Raw genomic sequence first — 21663 nt, 5'->3', positions numbered from 1 at the left:
TTTGAGTACTTCCTTACCTTATGACATAAAATGCCCAGCCCTGGGGTCAGCCATTTCTTCAAAGAGCCCTAGTTCTTTTTAGCAGAGAATATTTAGAAACCAAGACCTGAATGCAAGGTGGGCTCACTGCTATCAGACCCAGACAGAGCTAGGAAATACACACACACACACACACACACACACACACACACACACACACACACACACACCTCTCTATCTATCCAGCAAAGCAATAAGTTCATTCTGATACTCCCAATTCTAATTCAATACCACACAGTTTGTTTTATCCTTCAGCCTTTCCATATTTATAATTCCCTTTGTTGATACTGAGAAACTTAGCTCTCACATCCTCAAATGTGTTTATTTATTTGCTCAATCTCTCCACCCCTTGATATGTAACCAGATTCTCAGCTGCAAAGCAGAAAACTCAACATCAAATGTACACACCTGCTAACCGCCGCCCCCCCACCCACGACCCCCACCATCGCTGCCCATATTGAGCACAAACCTTGACTCCAAAAAAGGGGAAGAGAGAAGAGGAAGGAAGGAAGGTTAGTTAGAAAGTTTGGCCCTGAACTTGCCACTTACAACTCTACTCCTACTGCCAGTTGAAAGCTTGGCCCCAAAGTAGGGAAAGGAGAAAAATGAGCCAGATCCTATTTTAAGTGCAATGTATCCTATATAAGAGAAAGTATTCCCTATATCTGGTACACAGGAAAGAATTTTATGCTTCTCTAAATGAAAATATTAAAGCTGGTCTTTAATAATTTTTATATGTACACATAATTTACATATAATATAAATGATTTATCATTTATAATAAAAATAGTGTTAAGAGTGTTGTGAAACACAGACAATTAACTGGAAAAATTCAAAATTTGTTCAGATTTTTAAAAAATCATAATGTAAAATCAGTGTGTTTCAGTTAAGTAGATAGAAATTATAAAGCATAGCATAGGTACAAAATTATAATTTAACACAAAAAAGCATTTAAAATGATTCTCCCTGGAAATTTTACCATTAAAATAAGAAACAAAAAAGATAAACCAAAAAACTATGCTAAAGACACACACACACACACACACACACACACACACACACACACACAGACATTGATGCAATAGTAAAGAAAAAAATGGTGACAATTCTAAAATAAAACATGTAGGTTGAGGCTATCCATAAGTATCTGAATGCTTTACTTCTTATAATAAATGAAACTATAATTCCAAACTCACCATTTACTAGAGCACAATGTAAACAACTGATGGTATATGTTTCCCTTAAAAAAAATTTTTTTTTTTTTTGTAAAGACAACTAAATTTAATCCTTGAAAGGCCAGATGACAAAAGGTGTTTGGCTAGGAACTTTCAGTGCAATGTTGTAACTAAAAGCAGGAAATACATTAGAGGCATACTAAGAGCAAAATGCCCAACTGTCAAGTGAAACTTAAATTCTATTACCTGCTTAGTATCCTTCCAAAACATTTCTTTTTGCCTAAGTTAGCCAGAGTCAGTTTCTGTTGCTTGCAATCAAAGAACCCTAACTATGTACCCTAGTTCTAAGCTAAACTGGCCTCTTGAAAATGGGACATCTTTATTTATGAAATAGATTAGTTCAATCACCATAACAAAAAAACTCGAGTTTTAGGCACAGATTTTTAGGAACTACTGAATTAATGCAGAGGTGGCCAAAGTGTTCTAATTGTCACCAGGCAATTTCTGTTGGAAGATTGGCAATAGGGTCAGAGTTCAATATATACTCACTCCATAGATATGAGTATCAACAATTCATTTATTTTTCTTTCTGAAGGCAAACTATGATATAATTCATCATTTGCTTTCCTATATGCACATCACTTTCCACTCCTCTTTAAAACTGTAAAAAGAGTTTTTATTATCATGGATGAACTGACACTCATTTTGAAAAGATTCTAATTTTAAATTTATTTTAAAAATCTTTACTACATTTCCTCCCTTCAAAGTAATGCATACTTAAAATCAATCAAACAATATAAAATTAATACAGAAAAGGTTAATTTTTCCCCCACCCCAGTCCTCACGTCCCACTTTGCAGAAATAACCAATAAAGATAATTTGGCGTATATGTTTCTCAGCTTTGGCATATTCACACAGTTTCTTTTTATAAAAATAAAATTGCACTACACACACTATACAACTTAACAATACATCTCGGACATCCCTCCAGAATATAGTATATAACTCAATTCATTCTTTTTAATTGCTGCATAATAATCCATTGTACAGATACACCATAATCTATCCAACAGTTCCATTAAATAGGAATAGATTCAACAGACTGTTTCCAAGGTATTTTCCTTTCCAACCCAAATAATACTGTAATTAACATCCTTCCACATGTGTCCTTATATACTGGAGCACAGATACCAAAAAGTGGGATTGCTAGGTGAAAAGGAATGAAAAATGACACTTTTTTTTTTACACCTTGTATGGGAAAGTTTTAATATACCCAAAAATAAAAGAATAGAAAATAATTAATTCCCATTTATCCATCATTCAGCTTTAACAATTGGCAAATTTAACATTCCCCTTATCCATGAAATTTAAACAAATCCCATCTATCTCCATGAACGGCGCTAATAAAAGTTTATCAAAACCCTTCCTGAAACACTAAATATTAAACACCAGCACTTGTATTCTTTTTAATATTGTACATAACTTTTTAAAAAAGTCACCCATTTTTATTTGCTCCCTGTACTGAGCTCGTTGCAATGAAGAGCAGAATCAAAGCATCTAAGACAGTAGAAAGAGACTAAGAAAGATCATCCTAAAAGCATAAAAAGACCTTGAAAAGGAACAATATCAGACAGGCATAGAGGTATATTAAGTGACAGAGGCAATAAAGAGAAAGAAAGGAGTAACATTAAGTAGATTTTTAAAAGCTAGCATTAGCTGGTAGGAAAAGTACTTAAGAGATTGCTGGTGGTCCAAGTGGGAAATTTAAGCAAAGAAATAGCAATTCATGAGGAACAGGACATACTATTTGAATGTATTTTGGAACTAGCTGCTTAAAATACATTGCACTGATCGGAAGGCTAGGTGAATGGCCACTTAGTGCTCTCCCAGAAAAAGTTATTTAGAAGGAAAAATGTCACCAATGTGTAACAGAATAACATTTATTTCTTTTTAAATATAAGTAACATTCCTACTAAAGTAGAACAATATAGAATGCCTGTATATGCAAACAGACATGCAAAAGGGACACTAGACATAAATGTATTTCTCAAAAAAAAAGCACATAATGAAATTGTAAGAACGCTAAGGATATGGGTTATTTAAAGGAATCCTAAAGTAAATTATTTTTCACAGTGAACAATTTATAAAATAATCATATCCTAATTTATTTAAAATGTGTTTTCCTTTTTTGGGGGGGGCTGCCCTGGTGGTGCAGTGGTTAAGAATCTGCCTGCCAATGCAGGGGACACAGGTTCAATCCCCGTTCCAGGAAGATCCCATGTGCCATGAAGCAACTAAGCCCGTGCGCCACAACTACTGGGCCTGCGCTCTAGAGCCTGTGAGCCACAACTGCTGAGCCCACGTGCCACAACTACTGAAGCCCGTGAGCCTAGAGCCTGTGCTCCACAACAAGAGAAGCCTGTGCACTGCAACGAAGAGTAGCCCCCGCTCACCACAACTAGAGAAAGCCCGCGTGCAGCAACCATGACCCAACACAGCCAAAGATAAATAAATTAAAAAAAATTTTTTTAAATGTGTGTCCCTTTTTTTAAATATTAAGTTCACTAATCCACAAAGCACTTATTGACTATTCACTTTATGCCAGACACTGTAGATACAAACATTATTCCTGCCTCTAGGAGCTTACAGTCCAGTGAGTAATTTAGACACAATTATAATACAATGCGATGTTTTAATGTCTTTCCTTATTTTTAAGTCTACAGGTAAACATAAGAAGAACCAGTGAAGTGTAGCTTAGGAGAGTCAGAAAAGAATTTATAGAGGAGGTGACCTTTGAGTTGAATCTTGAAGGCTAAAGAGAGATTCAGAAATGAGGAAGAAAATAATTCCTAAAACATGTGCAAAGCCTTGGTGATTCATCTCCATATATTTAAACTGGAAATATTTTTCTAGTGTACATCTGACAAGAACCATATATGGTCTACTTAAATGAAGTTTTAAAAATTTTATTAAGTTATTTTTTTTTTATTAAGTTATTTTTAAGTTGTTAGAATTTATGTGAGATTGATGTATGTGTGTGTGTATACATATTGTATGTATATATACATACACACATATGTGTGTTAAAATGGTAATTAAAGATGTTAGAGTGAATATACATATTAACTTCCACTCCCTTTCTAAAATAAAAGTAAGTAGACGTGAAAATAAAACGAGGGTTCATAAAGGCACAAGAAGATGACAGCAAAAAACTGAATCCTAAATTGGCAGTGGGGGAAGTCATTTACATCTCTGTGAATGGAGGTGAGAATGGGCTAAATACAGAAGGATTTGTTGAAAGTATATTTAGAAAGCAGTTAGATCTTGAAATCTTATCTCCTTCTCCAAACAGCTGGGCAACTAACCCTCCTCCACTCTGTCCTCCCATCTAGTCTCCAAAGAGCAAAATCCTAGGGGCTCTGGACTATAGGGCATTAGCACAGATGAGGGAGGGTTGTGAAAGATAAAGTAAAATATTTTTTTAAAGAGAAAGTGAGGGGGGCTTCCCCGGTGGCGCAGCGGTTGAGAGTCCGCCTGCCGATGCAGGGGACACGGGTTCGTGCCCCGGTCCGGGAAGATCCCACATGCCACGGAGCGGCTGGGCCCGTGAGCCATGGCCGCTGAGCCTGTGCGTCTGGAGCCTGTGCTCTGCAACGGGAGAGGCCACAACAGTGAGAGGCCCGCGTACCGTAAAAAAAAAAAAAAAAAAAAAAAAGAGAAAGTGAGCAAATGAATGTTGAGACTCTTCTTCCTACCCAACCCAAAATGCTAGCAGCTAAGATATACACACTCCCAAGGCAGCAGACTCAAAGAGTTTTCTCTGGGAAACGGACCAGCTCAACAGAAACACCCAAACATATGGATATCCAAGGTTCCCCAAGGAGCAGCCCAGCCAGATCATCCCACAGCAAAATCCACAATCAACAAGCTAGGATATCCTCATAGCGTCCAATCAGTTTTATAGTACACAGCCCTTAAAGATCACCAGATATCTGATGAAGGCCTCTATTACAAAAGAAATATCCCTGAGAGTACAGAAAAAGTAAAAAATATGCAAAACAGAAGATGAAAAGAAAGAGAACCTGTCCAGGATGTCCAACATTTGAAAAATGGAAGTTCCAGAGACAACAAGGAAAACAGAAGGAAGGCAACCATTAAAGAAATAATTCAAGAAAACTTCCCAGAACTGAAAAACATCACTTTCTACACTGAGTGCCCACCAAATGTCCAAAACAATGTTTGAAAATTAAGCCACACCAAGATATCATATCGTAAAATTTAGAATAGTGAAAATAATAAAAGATTCTGTCAAATTCCAGAGAGAACTAAGAGTTTTGTAAAAAAGATAAAGAATTAGGGGCTTCCCTGGTGGCGCAGTGGTTGAGAGTCCGCCTGCCGATGCAGGGGACACGGGTTCGCGCCCCGGTCTGGGAAGATCCCACATGCCGCAGAGCAGCTGGGCCTGTGAGCCATGGCCGCTGAGCCTGCGCATCTGGAGGCTGTGCTCCGCAATGGGAGAGGCCACAACAGTGAGAGGCCCGCGTACCGCAAAAAAAAAAAAAAAAAAAGATAACGAATTAGAATAGCATTGGAATTCTCAAATGAAACACTAGAAGCTGCAAAACACTGCTGTAAAATTTTGAAGGAGAAACTATTTCAAATTCTATTATTTTATTTCCTGCCAAAGTATCACAAGAACTCAAAAATTATTTCCCCTTACTGTCTCAGGAGTTTATCATCACCCAAAATGATGGAGTAAACAAAGAGAAAGCCACGGTATTTGGGAAATCCAACAAAAAAGAGAAATGATAAGAATCCCCAGGATGACAGTGAAGGGAGATTTCAAGATGAAAGGTTTGCAGTAGGCATAAAGATCGAACTGGAACAGGTCAGAAGGCATCAGAAAAGACTTCAAATTGATGGTCTAGAAGATAGATAATTTTAACTGAAAATATTTTAAGCCTTAAAAATATACAAATGAAATCATGCCCTGAGATAATATGTTCATGCCATTAAATTCATTATTTAATGTAGTTAAAATCAAGCCGTTTTCTTGCCAATATTCTAAAACTTACCAGGGTGAATTCTTCATTAATGAAACAATGTAGCTATTTTAAATTATTTTTAAAAGATGTTTGCTGATGAGACTTAAGACATAGTTCACAGAGACCATCCATGTACCTAGATCCATCAGACAGTGAGATATTTATCTAGATTTTAATACAGTAGTTTCTTCAACATGTGTAGAAAGAATGTTTTATTCCTTTGTAGTAGGTCAAGGTTGAAAAATCATTTGAGAATTGAAAATGCAGGACAGCACATAATAGGCACTTAATAAACACTTGCTGAGACTGCTCTTTCTTTTCCAATCTATAAAGAGGAGGCAAAGATAAAGTTAACTATATATTTTTTATATACACACATATACATATACATGCACATACACATACATACACCCACGAATATTTAAAATTTCTCCTATAGCTCTATACTAGTTTTCAATTTCATTTTTCAAGATATTTTATAATTTTAAACTGAAGTGATTAAGTTTCAAAAATATGTTTTCTTAAAGGTACTGGCTATTGAAAAATATTTAAAATAATATCTTAAAATATTTTCTATTAAACAATATAAATGCTAGTTAATAGTTATTGACATTCTTAGTATGGGAAAAAAATTTCCCCAAAATGAATGACTAATCTGTTGAATTAAAAAAGGCTGATCTTCAAAAGAATTTACAAGTATTTTATTTAATTAGCTTTAATAAAATGACTAATCAGAATTGACTCTTCTTAAATATATAACTAAATGATCTGAAAATGTACAAAGATAAACCTGCCATAAGTGCCTCCAAATACATAGTATGTATCAGAGGTTGCAAACTTAAATGTCCGTGGGTGGGTCGTGAGGGCGCAAAATGGAGAATCTGCTCAGCTCCAGATAATGATTACCACGTAAGATCAGGCTCAGACCACTAGATCATTATTTTTCTCAAAGAGAAAGTGGAAATCTAGGTTGTTATGTGAATCTTCCTATTTTCAAATCTTGGCAGTAATTCAATTTTTTTTCAATTATTGCATTAGCTTAATCAAAACTTGTTATGTGTACTAACTTCAGTTTTAGTTTATGAGGCTTGTAGTGTACGTCCTCAAAAATTGAGGCCTAGATTTACCTCTCTGTTATGTATATTGAATACAAATACACTTATGGAGAATGAATGATTCACTTGAGTGTGACTAAGGATTCAAATGAATCGATACATATTGAATACCACTTGAGCCAGACCTTGTGCCAAGTACTATGGCAGAATTAAGAGGTGTGACTAGATATAAATAATTGATGTAAGCTTCCAATATAGCTCTCTTTCTTGGGCTTCTAAAAATTGGAATATAATTTATCATCCAAACCAGGACATTTGGGGAGTGAAAGGAGGCACTGTTAATAATTATGCTAAGAACAACAGGTATAAACTGGGATCATGCCAGACAAACTTGACTGTATAGTCACCCTAACTAAAAGAAACTGATCTGCTTCAGTCTCTTGCCCCTGACTACCCCAGGCTCACAGCCTCCAAGGAGGATCCTACCTTGACAGACTAGTTCCTCAGTACTATGATGGAGAATCAGAAGGAAAGTGGGGAAGAGGGAAGACAAGAATTATCTTATGATGGATACAAGAGAATTGTTTTCTGAAGTTTTTTGTTTGTTTTGTATGTATAAGTGCAGAATCAGCATCAATATGGAACAACAGAGGATGGGAGAAAGAAAAAAAGAGAAGAAAAATTGCTCAAGACTGTGTTGCTTTCAAGTCATTTCATCAAGAGAGGTAAAATACCCAAGTTATTTAAAAATACTTTTGTTGCATGGACTTTAGACTAACACCCCCTTGAGACTGAACCAGAGAGGCTATTGTGCCTGCAATCTGGGGGGTTATATTTTATTTGGGGGAGAAAAAGATTAATAAATAGTTAATACAATATGATACAAAAGTCAGTGCTAAATTGTAGAATACAAACTACAAATCTGTAGGACTTAAGAGAGAAAGATCAAAGGAGGCAATATGAATCAATCTCCCCCTTCAAATTATTCTAATTTCTCCTTTAAAGGTATGCAGGGGACAAGTACAAGCAGAGAAGTCATGGTTTACATAAATACATGCCACTTCTCAATTGTTCATAACATCAGTCCAACGAATCCCCACTAAATTCCAATTAAGTTGTCAAATATTAAAATAAAACCAAAGTCCAGGATTCATCAAAATATTATTTGTCATTCTTTGACTATCATACAATTAAAAATGATACTTAAGTTTTAAGTCTAGGTTCCACCACATCTTTTAGTCAGAAACTAAGGGAGTCCTGAGAAATGGCAAAGACACAAAAGTCTGGCCTCCAACCACCTGGATAGGCAAAGGCTTCAAACAAACCATGAATTTGCCACCAGGAGCAAAAATTCTACCTGATCCAGAACAAGCAGATTGTGAGCATGTGGGGCATCTCCAATACACATAATACATCCACATTTTCCAACTCATATACACAGACAGAATGATAGGAAACTTTTCCTCATTTCTTCCATGAACTGTCCCCACCTTCCCAGGATATAACACAAACACTAAGATTCAAGGCTGGGAGTGGAGGGTGAAGGGTGAGAGAGGAGAACATAAAAAAGATGAGATACATATACACAAATACTAAATTCATTCAGTCATCAAATATTTTGTTCACGTCAAGCATTCATGAGTCGGGCAACACATAAAGGCCATACAAATGTCCAAATATCCACTATTCTCCGTGGAAAGGCTGTCCAAATCCACACTACTTTCCTAAAGACAGAAATCTTCATTTAGTTGAGCCTTTTGTGTGACTTGTGTTTACATAAGCAATTTGTAAATATCACTATAACCATAAGCTTGAGAAACACATTGAATACCTTAGAGAAAGGGCTATGTAAAAACACAAATCAGTATTACTATTCTATTATTCTGCAAAAAGCAGCACTTCTCAAAAAAGAAAAGAAAATCTGAAATAAAACAAAACCCACATTTGGTTTTAGACTATTAAAAGAAAATGCATTCTTTCGCCCCATCCTCACTCCTGAAATCCCCACGCCATTAGATTGTCAACTACCTTTCAGAAACCCTAGAGAGCCCATTTTCCAGTGACCTTTAATTAGTCCCTTCTGAGACACAATCCACTGGACAGAATTCTTTTCCATTTGCCAAAGTTATTTTCTAGCACTCCAAGTTACCACTTTTAGTTTCATTTCTCCCATGAACTTTTAAAATTCATTTCTCGCCATTTTGGAGATATGCTACCTTTAAGAAATAGAATAGGCAAACACTCTTCTGTGGTCACTTACTAAATATTAATTTTTAAGCAAGTTATCTTTACCTGAGTATCAGTTTCCTCACCACTTGCAAAATTGTTAAGAAGATTAAATGGGAATAGTATTCACAAAGTTCCTAATATTGTAAGGGATGCAAAAGAAATGGTAGCTATTTAAAAGAAGATAAAGAAGTACTACTTAGTATTTGCTGGGGGGGATGGAGGCTTGCTTGGCATATCTTCTGCTAAAACTTGGAGGCACTTAAATTAGGAACATCCCTTCAAATATATAAAGGATGGAAAAACTAGCAGGTTTATGACAAAGACATGAACTACCTTCTAGTATTAATACCTTGGTTAAGCATTAATACATGTTATGAATCTAGAAAGGATTATAGGGTTTACTTCAGTCTTTCCTCATGATAGCAGCACCTTCTTTTATCAAAGAGAATCACTACAACTCCATATTTTTTTATTTCAAATAAAAATTTTTAAAGAGACATCTTCTAAATGTTCCTTCCGTGGTAAATAGTAAAAGCAAATGCATGTGACTCTGTTTATGGCTTAGGGGCATGCTTACCCAATATTGTGTCAAAAGAGAAAACTGCCTGACAACCTGCAGCTAGGAAGTCAGACAGTTGGAGATACATAGCTGGGAAAACTACCATCTAGAGACCTAACCTACCCTCTAGAAATCATTTCTAACCTATCCTCTAGAAGTCTTTCTAATAAAGACTACACACACATTGTGATTCTCAAGAGGGCCTAAGAGCCAAATCCAGAGCCAGTGCTGCATACTGACATCAGCTCCCCACTCTCACTGGGGCCTCCTATAGTCTCAAGGCTGCAGACAATTACCGTATTATATGGTTAGCATACCATGCTAACCATATAATGCACTGAACCTTAAAATTTATTTTTCAGCAGAGCACTTATAAATTATCTCTGTTCAAGCTCAAAATTCTTCCATTGACTGAGTTTTTAACCTCCTTATACTCCCATGACCTAATATGGGGCTAGAATGATTTGATCTTTGACTTCTAAGTGTATTGGGAGATTAGCACATTAACATCCAACAATGCTGGGAGCTCCTTGGACAAAAGTGCTGTTTAATAAAATACTTTAGGGCTTCCCTGGTGGCGCAGTGGTTGAGAATCTGCCTGCTAAAGCAGGGAACACGGGTTCGAGCCCTGGTCCGGGAGGATCCCACATGTCGCGGAGCAACTAGGCCCGTGAGCCACAACTACTGAGCCTGCGCGTCTGGAGCCTGTGCTCCACAACAAGAGAGGCCGCAATAGTGAGAGGCCCGCACACCGCGATGAAGAGTGGCCCCCGCTTGGCACAACTAGAGAAAGCCCTCACACAGAAATGAAGACTCAACACAGCAAAAATTAATTAATTAATTAATAAACTCCTACCCCCAACATCTTCTTTAAAAAAAAAAATAAAATACTTTATATTTTTTTTCAGTAGTAAAATGAATTGCTCCTTTTTTCCACAGTACTGTCCTATGCAATTTGAGCTTTTATCACAGCTTTCAGTAAAAAGAAAAAAATTAATACTCAATTTGTAAATTAAAGAATATCTACTTTTTTCAAAATAAAAACAACATTACCTAATACAAGCCATAAGGAAACAAATACTAAAAAGCATAAAGAAGAAAGTGATAATCATCCATAACTCCAATACCCTAACAAAACACTATGAATATATAGACATAGTACTATGCATATACATACCTACTTAATGAGTATATATATATTTACAGAAATTGAATCATATTCCCTGCAGTAATATTTTAACCTAATATGTTTTAGAGATCTTGAACAGCTATAAAATATTCCATCTCATGAATTATCCATAATTAGCCAGTCACCTAAAATTAAAGATTTATGTTTTCTTCCAGTTATTCACTGTGCTATAATGAATTCCTTTACATTCCACCTTTGCATATGGGTTTCACTACTTCTTAGAAAAAGAATTATTAGTCAAATGAAATGGGTACTTAAAATTGTGAAAGATATTGCCAGATTGCCTCTGGAAAAGTAGAATCAATTTACCCTCCCACCAACAGTGGATGCGAAGGCACATTTCTCTACAATTCGCCGAACATGGCTTATCTTCTCTCATCTTTACCAATTTGATAACAAAAATTCTATCTCACTGGTTTAATTGCACTTCGTTACTTCTTTACTAGTAAAATAATCGTTTGATATGTTTATAGAGCATTGGTATTACTTTTGTGAAATACCTTTTTCTAATTTTCAACTATGCTTTGTCTTTTTCTTATAGATCTACAGCCTGTTTTTGCTATTTCTTCGTGGGAGCTCTTCACACAATAAAGAGAATACATCTCTGTCTGCATATATTTCATAAATAATAATTACCAGTTTGTCATTCAACTCTTTTGATACTTTTTGAATAAAGTGACTTTAAATCTTTATTTAGTCAATCTATTCATCTTTAAATTCAAGGGATTTGCATCACACGTAGAAGGGCCTTCCTTATTTCAACATCTTAAAATTATTCATCTGAAAAATCTGTGAGTGTTAGAATTTTTTAATTAAATATTTAATCTATCTTAAATTTATTTTGGTATTTATATAGTATAAAGGAGAGATTTGGTTTGTTATCTTTTTCTAAATTCCTAACCAATACTATTTATTGAAAAATCTATCCTTTCCACTCTTAATGAAATTCCATCTTCATCATGTGACAAATCACATATATTTTTGTCTTTCTGAAACTTCTTTTCTAAAACACTGATTTATTTATGTATTTCTGTAGTAATACTATACTTTTAATAATGTAGCTTTGCACTATGTTTTCATGTACAAAATATTAAAACAGGATGGCACACACCAAAAATATTTCCTGTCTTGTGCTATTTTCCAATATCAAAGATATTGCGAAGGTCTAAGAACAAATGAGACATGATATTAATACTAACAATAAAAACTAATACAAATATTATCTACAGTTTACATACTATTTTCACACTACCTAATATGATGTTTACTACACTACAAGGTAGTTACTGTTATTTTTTTTTTTTTTTAGCTGCATTAGGTCTTCATTGCTGTGCATGGGCTTTCTCTAACTGTGGCAAGTTGGGGCTGCTCTTGGTTGTGGTGTGCAGGCTTCTCATTGTGGTGGCTTCTCTTGTTGTGGAGTTCGGGTTCTAGGCATGTAGGCTTCAGTAGTTGTGGCATGCAGGCTCAGTAGTCGTGGCTTGCAGGCTCTAGAGCGCAGGCTCAGTAGTTGTGGCGCATGGGCTTAGTTGCTCCGTGGCATGTGGGATCTTCACGGACCAGGGCTCAAACCCGTGTCCCCTGCATTGGCAGGCGGATTCTTAACCGCTGTGCCACCAGGCAAGGCCCTAGTTACTGTTTCTTATTCAATTATAAGGAGTTAAAATTTGTTCAAAGACTTGCCTATGATCACACAGCAAGTAACTGGAAGAGCTAAAACCTGAACTTCATATTCCATGAACTTTCCATGACCACACTAAGTTAAAAATAGAGCAATTACCCATAAAAGCCCAAATTTCTCATTTTTTAATCAAACTATCTTACCAAGTATGTGTGTGAATATATACACACACATCTACGTAAATGCATTATACGCCTATAACACATAAACACAGTATGCCTTTATTTGAATGAGGAAAAACTTTAAATGCAGTCTGACACTCCTGAAGCTTAAGTAATTCCACCAATATTATAGATCGTAACTACATTAACACAGTAACAATGAAACAGAAAAACTAAAACTCTGGACTATATTTCCTAAGAGATAATCACCTTCGGTCTCCCAAATATAGGTAGAAAATAAAAATATTTTGTATTTCAACAAGAATATTCCCTTAAGGAATTACTAACCCAAAAGAGATCAGTTTTGGATACATCACAATACAGGTCCCACTCTATGAGACCCCTAGGAAGGATCCACAAGCAGGAGACTGTAGCAGTGTGTTAAAGTCCAGGTCAGCCCCAGGATTCATTGCGGAGAAAACAATCACCATTGTCACATGTAAGAGTATATAAGGTAGAGGGTCTACAAATTTCTCTAGGACCATGAGACACCAACCACCACAGGGTCCTGTCATGTAGCCCAGCTAGGAGAAAAAAAAAAAAATTTATTTCAAAGAATGGCAGAAGGCGTATTACCAATACATTTCCCAAATTTTAGTGGCAGTGTTGTGTTAGCCAGGACTCCTGAATCACACTAGGTTACTGCAATGAAATATAATAACTATTGGCTTCCTAAGCCTTTAATGGCTTATACACATTATATTGTATACATTGTATACAATAAATTGTATGAGAAGTATTAATCACATGTTCATGCTGTCAAGGACGACGTGCTAAAAAGTCCAAGTGAAGCAATTATATCCCAAGCACTGATGAGATTTCACACGTAGCAAATAGTTGTATTATATACTATGACAGTAAATTTGGATCAACTAAGTGCTGAAGAGAATCACATTTTTCAAAAATTCATTTCAGTAGAGGAAAGAGATGACTTGAAGAAAGAGAAAATGGTTTCAGAAGAGATACAGCATGATGGGGTTTCTTTGGAGGTCAGGGACTGGCTGGAAAGGAGACCCTGCCCACAGAGAAAACAGAAGCAAGAGATCTGCTGCGTGCTTGCAGAAAACTCTCTTGTGACCCAAGCTATCTGAGTGGCATGTTACGTGAAACACAGAAGCAGCCAGCACCTCGTCTGAAGTGAAGGATGCATCCTATACTTTTCCCTAGGTTGCTTGATTGCATCTCTTTCCAGGCATGATGAATCAATAGCAGACACAACCTCTCCACAGAGTAGCTTTCTTTCTTTTTTTTTTTTTTTTTTTTTTTTTTGCGGTACGCGGGCCTCTCACTGTTGTGGCCTCTCCCATTGCGGAGCACAGACTCCGGACGCGCAGGCTCAACGGCCATGGCTCACGGGCCCAGCCGCTCTGCAGCATGTGGGATCTTCCCGGACCGGGGCACGAACCCGTGTTCCCCGCATCGGCAGGCAGACTCTCAACCACTGCGCCACCAGGGAAGCCCCACAGAGTAGCTGTGATAGTTAAAAAGGAAGTACGTTCTCAAGTACTAGAACCCAAAGATGGAATATGCATACCTAACCCTAGTTAGAGGTAAGCAAAAAAGAAGCTTGACTTTCAAAATAATTTGTTTTCCACAGTAGCAATTATAAACATGTAAAAATAAGATTGGGGTCATATCCTATAGAGCAATGAATCATTACGGAAAAATGACTGTGTGGAGATTCATTTTAATTTCTTCCTACAACGTTCAAAGGAATTCAAATACTGAAAGAATATCTCAGAAACATAAAACACTTTGCAAGCCACACATGTAAAAATAACAGAGGTAAACATAAAGAATATCTTCTTTTCTAACATGTCAGGAAATAAGAAATTATCTAGAGGTTTCATTAATTTTCCAAAATTAAAGATTTTTTCTATATCTTTCTGGTGAGAGCATAAACAAACTCAGACTAAGACTGATTGTCTCATCTTTGAAAATTTACAATGAATAAAAGCATTACTTGTTTTTGAAGTTAACTTAAAATTGAGATTAATAGTTCCACTAAACATGAATATATTTTGTATATATTCACATATGTGTATTTTGTATAAACATGTACGGGGGGGTTGTAACTATAAAGTATTTTAATTAAGTTATTTTTTCTATTATCAGGAAGTTATGTAAACCTGTAAACTAACTCCTGAAGTAAATGAATAATTCCTGGGACTTCCCTGGTGGCACAGTGGTTAAGAATCCACCTGCCAATGCAGGGGACACAGGTTCAATCCCTGGTCCTGGAAGATCCCACGTGCCGCGGAACAACTAAGCATGTGCGCCACAACTACTGAGCATGCGCTCTAAAGCCCACGAGCCACAACTACTGAGCCCGTGTGCCACAACTACTGAAGCCCACGTGCCTAGAGCCCATGCTCTGCAACAAGAGAAGCCATTGCAATGAGAAGTCCGCACGCCGCAATGAAGAGTAGTCCCCGCTCGCTGCAACTAGAGAAAGCCCGCAGGCAGCAACGAAGACCCAACACAGCCAATAACTAATTAATTAATTAATTAAAATAACAACAAAAATAAATTGTCCTGTTTAAAAAAATGAAAAAAAAATGAAAAAAAAATGAAAAAAAAATGAAGAAAAATATCAGTCAGGAAAATCTATTCTTTTGTATTAATGAATTGTTGAATATATTAAATACATAAGAAATAAATCAAATACAGATGTTTACACATACATATTTCTATGTTTACATGATGAAAGCTTAGGGTTACTATCAAGGTATTTATTCCAGTTATATTGATCTGTTGAGACAGAATTGTGATTTTAGCGCCCTCTGCTGGGTTTTCCAGTCACAAACTCAATCTAATGTCACCATTAGGGTAAAATCAAACATTTGAGACATCAAGTGAGAAATCACTTTTTCAATCCTTGATTACTTTAAGCCTTGGCAAAGATTATATAAAAGTTATAATCAAGATTTACTTTATTGTAACAGGAATTTATCAATTTTACATTAAGTTGAAGTATCATTATACATTTTTAAAGAGTATAATATAAAAGTTACACTAAACAAAATGTTTTAAGAAGTCTTATTTTTATCACGTCTTACTTGGCAATACATTCAGGTCTTTAAGACCACATTTATTAGAATCCGCCTGCCAATGCAGGGGACACGGGTTCGATTCCCTGGTCCGGGAAGATCCCACATGCTGCGCAGCAACTAAGCCCGTGCGCCAGAACTACTGAGCCTGCGCTCTAGAGCCCGCGTGCCACAACTACTGAAGCCCACACGCCTAGAGCCCGTGCTCCGCAACAAGAGAAGCCACCACAATGAGAAGCCCGCACGCCACAATGAAGAGCAGCCCCTGCTCACCACAACTAGAGAAAGGCTGCGCAGCAACAATGACCCAAGGCAGCCACAAATAAATAAATAAACAGATTTATTTTTTTAAAAGACCACATTTATGACAAGACATTTTAATAAATTACTATTTTTCTAACTTGATCTATTTTCCCACCTTGTTAGTTCAATCAAAATAGTTTATTTTAAAACATAATAATTTTTTTTTTTTTTTGGCGGTACGCGGGCCTCTTGCTGTTGTGGTCTCTCCCGTTGCGGAGCACAGGCTCCAGACGCACAGGCTCAGCGGCCATGGCTCACGGGCCCAGCCGCTCCGCGGCATGTGGGATCTTCCCGGACCGGGGCACGAACCCGTGTCCCCTGCATCGGCAGGCGGACTCTCAACCACTGCGCCACCAGGGAAGCCCCAGAATAATTTTTAAAAATACCTTTTTCATTATTAGAAAAAAAGCTGCAAAGCTTTAGAGGTACTCACCACTGGTAATAAATAATAAAGAGTTTCATTTACCGAGTATCAAGTATGAGGAATACAGTATGTTATACACTTTCCATACATTATGTCCAGTTCTAAGAGATGAAAAAAAACTGAGGTTCATAGAGATAATATAAATTGCTCAAGATTAATTTCAGAACCAAGATTCAAATGTAGGTGTGTCTCAATCCAAAGACTCAAACCTTTCTACCAAACAATGGGCAGCAGTGGGAAAAAAAAAAGCTTTTAACATACAATTTCTGCATTTGTCAATGCAACGACAACTTACGGTGGGGGGGGTAACATATTATTCATACACAAAATAATAACTTAGACCTTTAGGAAAATATTTTTATTTTACATAATGCTGCCAGCTAGTGGCCCTACTTCATACTGAGCCATTGGGAACAGTACTTGATTTTTACATTACCAAATCAAAAATCCACATTTAACATTCTAGAATTATGTTCCTAAATTGGGTATGCATAAGCCTGACTTAATGATATTTTACATTACCACAGAACTAAAGGAGAATGTGTCCTCAACCACCATTAGTATCCCTTACCCAGACCTTGCCCCAAACCCCAAGAAAAATACTGGGAAAGAATTCAGCAAGTGCCAACACAGAGAAACTAAAAGGTATACTTAACACTATCCATGAAAAAGAAACCTACATTATTTTAAATATTTTAGGATAATTTTAGGATAGTTAGATTCCTTAGTGACAAAATACATAAATTTTTTTCTCCACAATCAAAAGCTTGCCATCGTGTGGGCATAAGAACAAAATCACTGCCTGAGTATTGTTGGACATTATTCTATGCAGATCGAAAATTAGAAAGCATTTGATAACGTAGTACTGTTAGCAGAATATGTTATTTTAGTTCAAACAATAAGTAGTTACAGTTGTGAAATTTCCTGAGAAGTATTTGAGTATAATTTTTACATTTAAAATGGTAATATTTCATTGATTATCCACTATCTTAAGAAAAATAGCCTATGCAACACATAAAGGAGTACACCGCTTCTATCATGGTATGTTGTTTAACACAGTGATATAAAGGTATTTCTTGTTTGATTTCTTTCATTACGTGACATTATAATTAAATGATTTTCTCAGTGGAGAAATCTATTATGACTTAATCAGAGACTTAGATAAGAAATCAATATATTCTATAATATTATAATAATGCATAAAATAAAATCATTCTGGTATTAAAGTATATTAGCAGCAAGGAAAAATGTTCTGGGTTCACTCTTTAGTGAAAGAGAGAAGGAGCAAGAAGTAGAAACACACATACCCAAACACAGCAAAGAAGGGAGAGACAGCCCCTCTGTTCGACTGATTAACTGAAAAGGTCAAAATGAAAACAAGAAACAAAAGGGATAGTACTGGAGAATCCAGTGTTCCTCCTGACCTATGTTCTGTCATACAGACACACACACACACACACACACACAAACACACACGTCAACAAAATAAACACTGTGAAAAAAATTAAAAATTCACTTAAAAACACTAAAAATATTTCTATGCAGTGGGTATATAACTTACAAATATTTCCTGTATTGTCAAAGCTGGTAAGAACATCTTCAACATTCAAAGATCCACTATGATGCCTAGAAAGGAATAAAGCATTTTCTTTAATGATTCTGAAATATTAACAGTTATTAATCTTTTAAAAATCTGAGACTATATTGTGATATGCTCAATACTAATAACCCTTTCCATGTGGTGTTTTTAAAATATTTCTGCCCACTAGAGGGAGAAGGAAAAGAAATAACAGACGAGTCTTTGGGATATTTAATGTTATGACATTTCTTGATGATTAATCTACACTTTAAAGTACTAATAAATATTTTTATTGTTATTGTTTTAATTATATAAATGTGACATAAATTATTTACCTTTATAAAGACAACAAAACAAAACCCTACACTTTGAGACTCTCAAAATGAAAATAAACAATCAACTTTCATTACCACACTCCACAATACATAAGTTCCTTCTATTATGACCCAACAAATTCAGAACTTCCGTCACAAAGAACTAACAGACCTTCAGGTCTGCACATTCCATTTACAGGGAGTTCTAAATGTCAGGGGGCAAATATTTTGTATCTTGCTCACTGATCTTAATTCTATTCCTCTTTTTTTTTTTTAAATAAATTTATTTATTTATTTATTTTTGGCTGCATTGGGTCTTCATTGCTGCACGCGGGCTTTCTCTAGTTGCGGCAAGCGGGGGCTACTCTTCATTGTGGTGTGCGGGCTTCTCATTGCAGAGGCTTTTCTTGTTGCGAAGCACAGGCTCTAGGCGCATGGACTTCCATAGTTGTAGCACGCGGGCTCGGTAGTTGTGGCTCACAGGCTCTAGAGCACAGGCTCAGTAGTTCTGGTGCACAGGCTTAGTTGCTCCGCAGCATGTGCGATCTTCCCGGACTAGGGCTCAAACCCGTGTCCCCTGCATTGGCAGGCGGATTCTTAACCACTGTGCCACCAGGCAAGACCCCAGTTACTGTTTCTTATTCAATTATAAGGAGTTAAGATTTGTTCAAAGACTTGCCTATGATCACACAGCAAGTAACTGGAAGAGCTAAAACCTGAACTTCATATTCCATGAACTTTCCATGACCACACTAAGTTAAAAATAGAGCAATTACCCATAAAAGCCCAAATTTCTCATTTTTTAATCAAACTATCTTACCAAGTATGTGTGTGAATATATACACACACATCTACGTAAATGCATTATACGCCTATAACACATAAACACAGTATGCCTTTATTTGAATGAGGAAAAACTTTAAATGCAGTCTGACACTCCTGAAGCTTAAGTAATTCCACCAATATTATAGATCGTAACTACATTAACACAGTAACAATGAAACAGAAAAACTAAAACTCTGGACTATATTTCCTAAGAGATAATCACCTTCGGTCTCCCAAATATAGGTAGAAAATAAAAATATTTTGTATTTCAACAAGAATATTCCCTTAAGGAATTACTAACCCAAAAGAGATCAGTTTTGGATACATCACAATACAGGTCCCACTCTATGAGACCCCTAGGAAGGATCCACAAGCAGGAGACTGTAGCAGGAGACTGAGTTAAAAGTCCAGGTCAGCCCCAGGATTCATTGGGGAGAAAACAATCACCACTGTCACATGTAAGAGTATATAAGGTAGAGGGTCTACAAATTTCTCTAGGACCATGAGACACCAACCACCACAGGGTCCTGTCATGTAGCCCAGCTAGGAGAAAAAAAAAAAAATTTATTTCAAAGAATGGCAGAAGGCGTATTACCAATACATTTCCCAAATTTTAGTGGCAGTGTTGTGTTAGCCAGGACTCCTGAATCACATTAGGTGTGACCTGAATCAATAGGTCATAGAGTCTGAGTTACTTTTCCAGTGGTGATTACAAAAAGTTGGTGCTAACACATCTACAATCTTCTACATTCTCCCCTATATAACTTACAGCTGTAGTTCTTTCGGATGTTGTAATAGTTTATAATAACCATTAATAATTCACAATAAAATTTACTTCATCCATACCAATTTGTCATTAAAACTCATCACAAATGATATACACTATTATGGACTGAACTGTGTCTCCCCAAAATTCATATGTTGAAGCCCTAACCCCCAGTGCCTCAGAATGCGACTGAATTTGGACATAGGGCCTTCAAAGAGTTAATTAAGTTAAAATTGGGTCATTAGGGTGAACCCTAATATATATATATTATATATAATATATATTATACATATATTATATATATATTATATATATATATCCTTACCAAAAAAGGAGATTAGGACACACAGAGACAACAAGGCATGTGCACAGGGGGACAATCACGTGAAGAGGCAGCAAGAGAGCAGCCACATGCAAGTCAAAGAGAGAGGCCTTGGATGAAACCAAACCTGCAACACCTAGATCCAAGACTTCTAGACCCCAAACTGTGAGAAAATAATCTTGCTGTTTAAGCCATCCAATCTGCGGTGTTTTGTTCTGGGAGCCCTAGCAAACTAATACATGTAGTAAGAGAACACATGTAAACTGTAATACCCTTTTCAGAACAACATTTTATTTCTATCACAGAGACCAAGTTCCTTCATGGAGTGACCAAGTGAGGATGCAAAAAGTTATCTGCAATAATCACTGGCCCAATAACCATTGGGTTCAACAGTATCATAACCTAAGGCAATGAAGTTATCAACCACAAATCCAACTTTCATCTTCATAACACAATGATTCCGCACCTTCTCTGTGGATGCAAGATTCTAGAAGAGGTTATTTACGCCTAACTTTTCCATGTTAGGAAACTACAACATACGGGTCAGACAAGAGAGGAAAAAGAACAAAGCATTAAACATCTAAAGCACAAGATGAAGCTATTAAAATGATCAGCAATACAGCTTAGAACTCAAAAAACTTTTTCCTAAATATAAAAGCAATATACAGTTTCCTCAAGAAAAAACTGCCCATAATCCTATCATGCAGAGGTAACCACAGTTAATAGTTTGGTATATAGCCTTCAAATTTTATGCTATGCTCATAGACCTGTCATTAAATAACTGAGAGCACATTGTCCATACGGTTTTTCAATTTGTATTTTTTCATTTAACATATTATAAAGTTTCCCACTTCATTAGATATTCTCCTGCAACATGATTTTAATGGCTGCCAAGTAGTCCAATGAATGCACCATAATTTACTGAACCAACACCTTACGATGGATTT

General features: G+C 36.3%; 1 protein-coding gene across 1 annotated transcript in view; it reads right to left on the bottom strand.

The window, feature by feature from the left end:
* The window catches only part of CAMKMT (calmodulin-lysine N-methyltransferase), a 393792-nt gene that overhangs the window by 348099 nt on the left and 24030 nt on the right, over window positions 1–21663 (bottom strand). Inside the window, exon 3 of the mRNA XM_024753516.1 lies at window positions 18472–18536. Within this exon, the coding sequence (XP_024609284.1) occupies window positions 18472–18536 (65 nt within the window). The remainder of the gene's footprint in view (window positions 1–18471; window positions 18537–21663) is intronic.

This window comes from Neophocaena asiaeorientalis, unplaced genomic scaffold, assembly GCF_003031525.2.
Source record: "Neophocaena asiaeorientalis asiaeorientalis breed wild unplaced genomic scaffold, Neophocaena_asiaeorientalis_V1.1 scaffold171, whole genome shotgun sequence".
Taxonomy (NCBI): Eukaryota; Metazoa; Chordata; class Mammalia; order Artiodactyla; family Phocoenidae; genus Neophocaena; species Neophocaena asiaeorientalis.
This window is presented reverse-complemented; position numbering and strand designations above follow the sequence as displayed.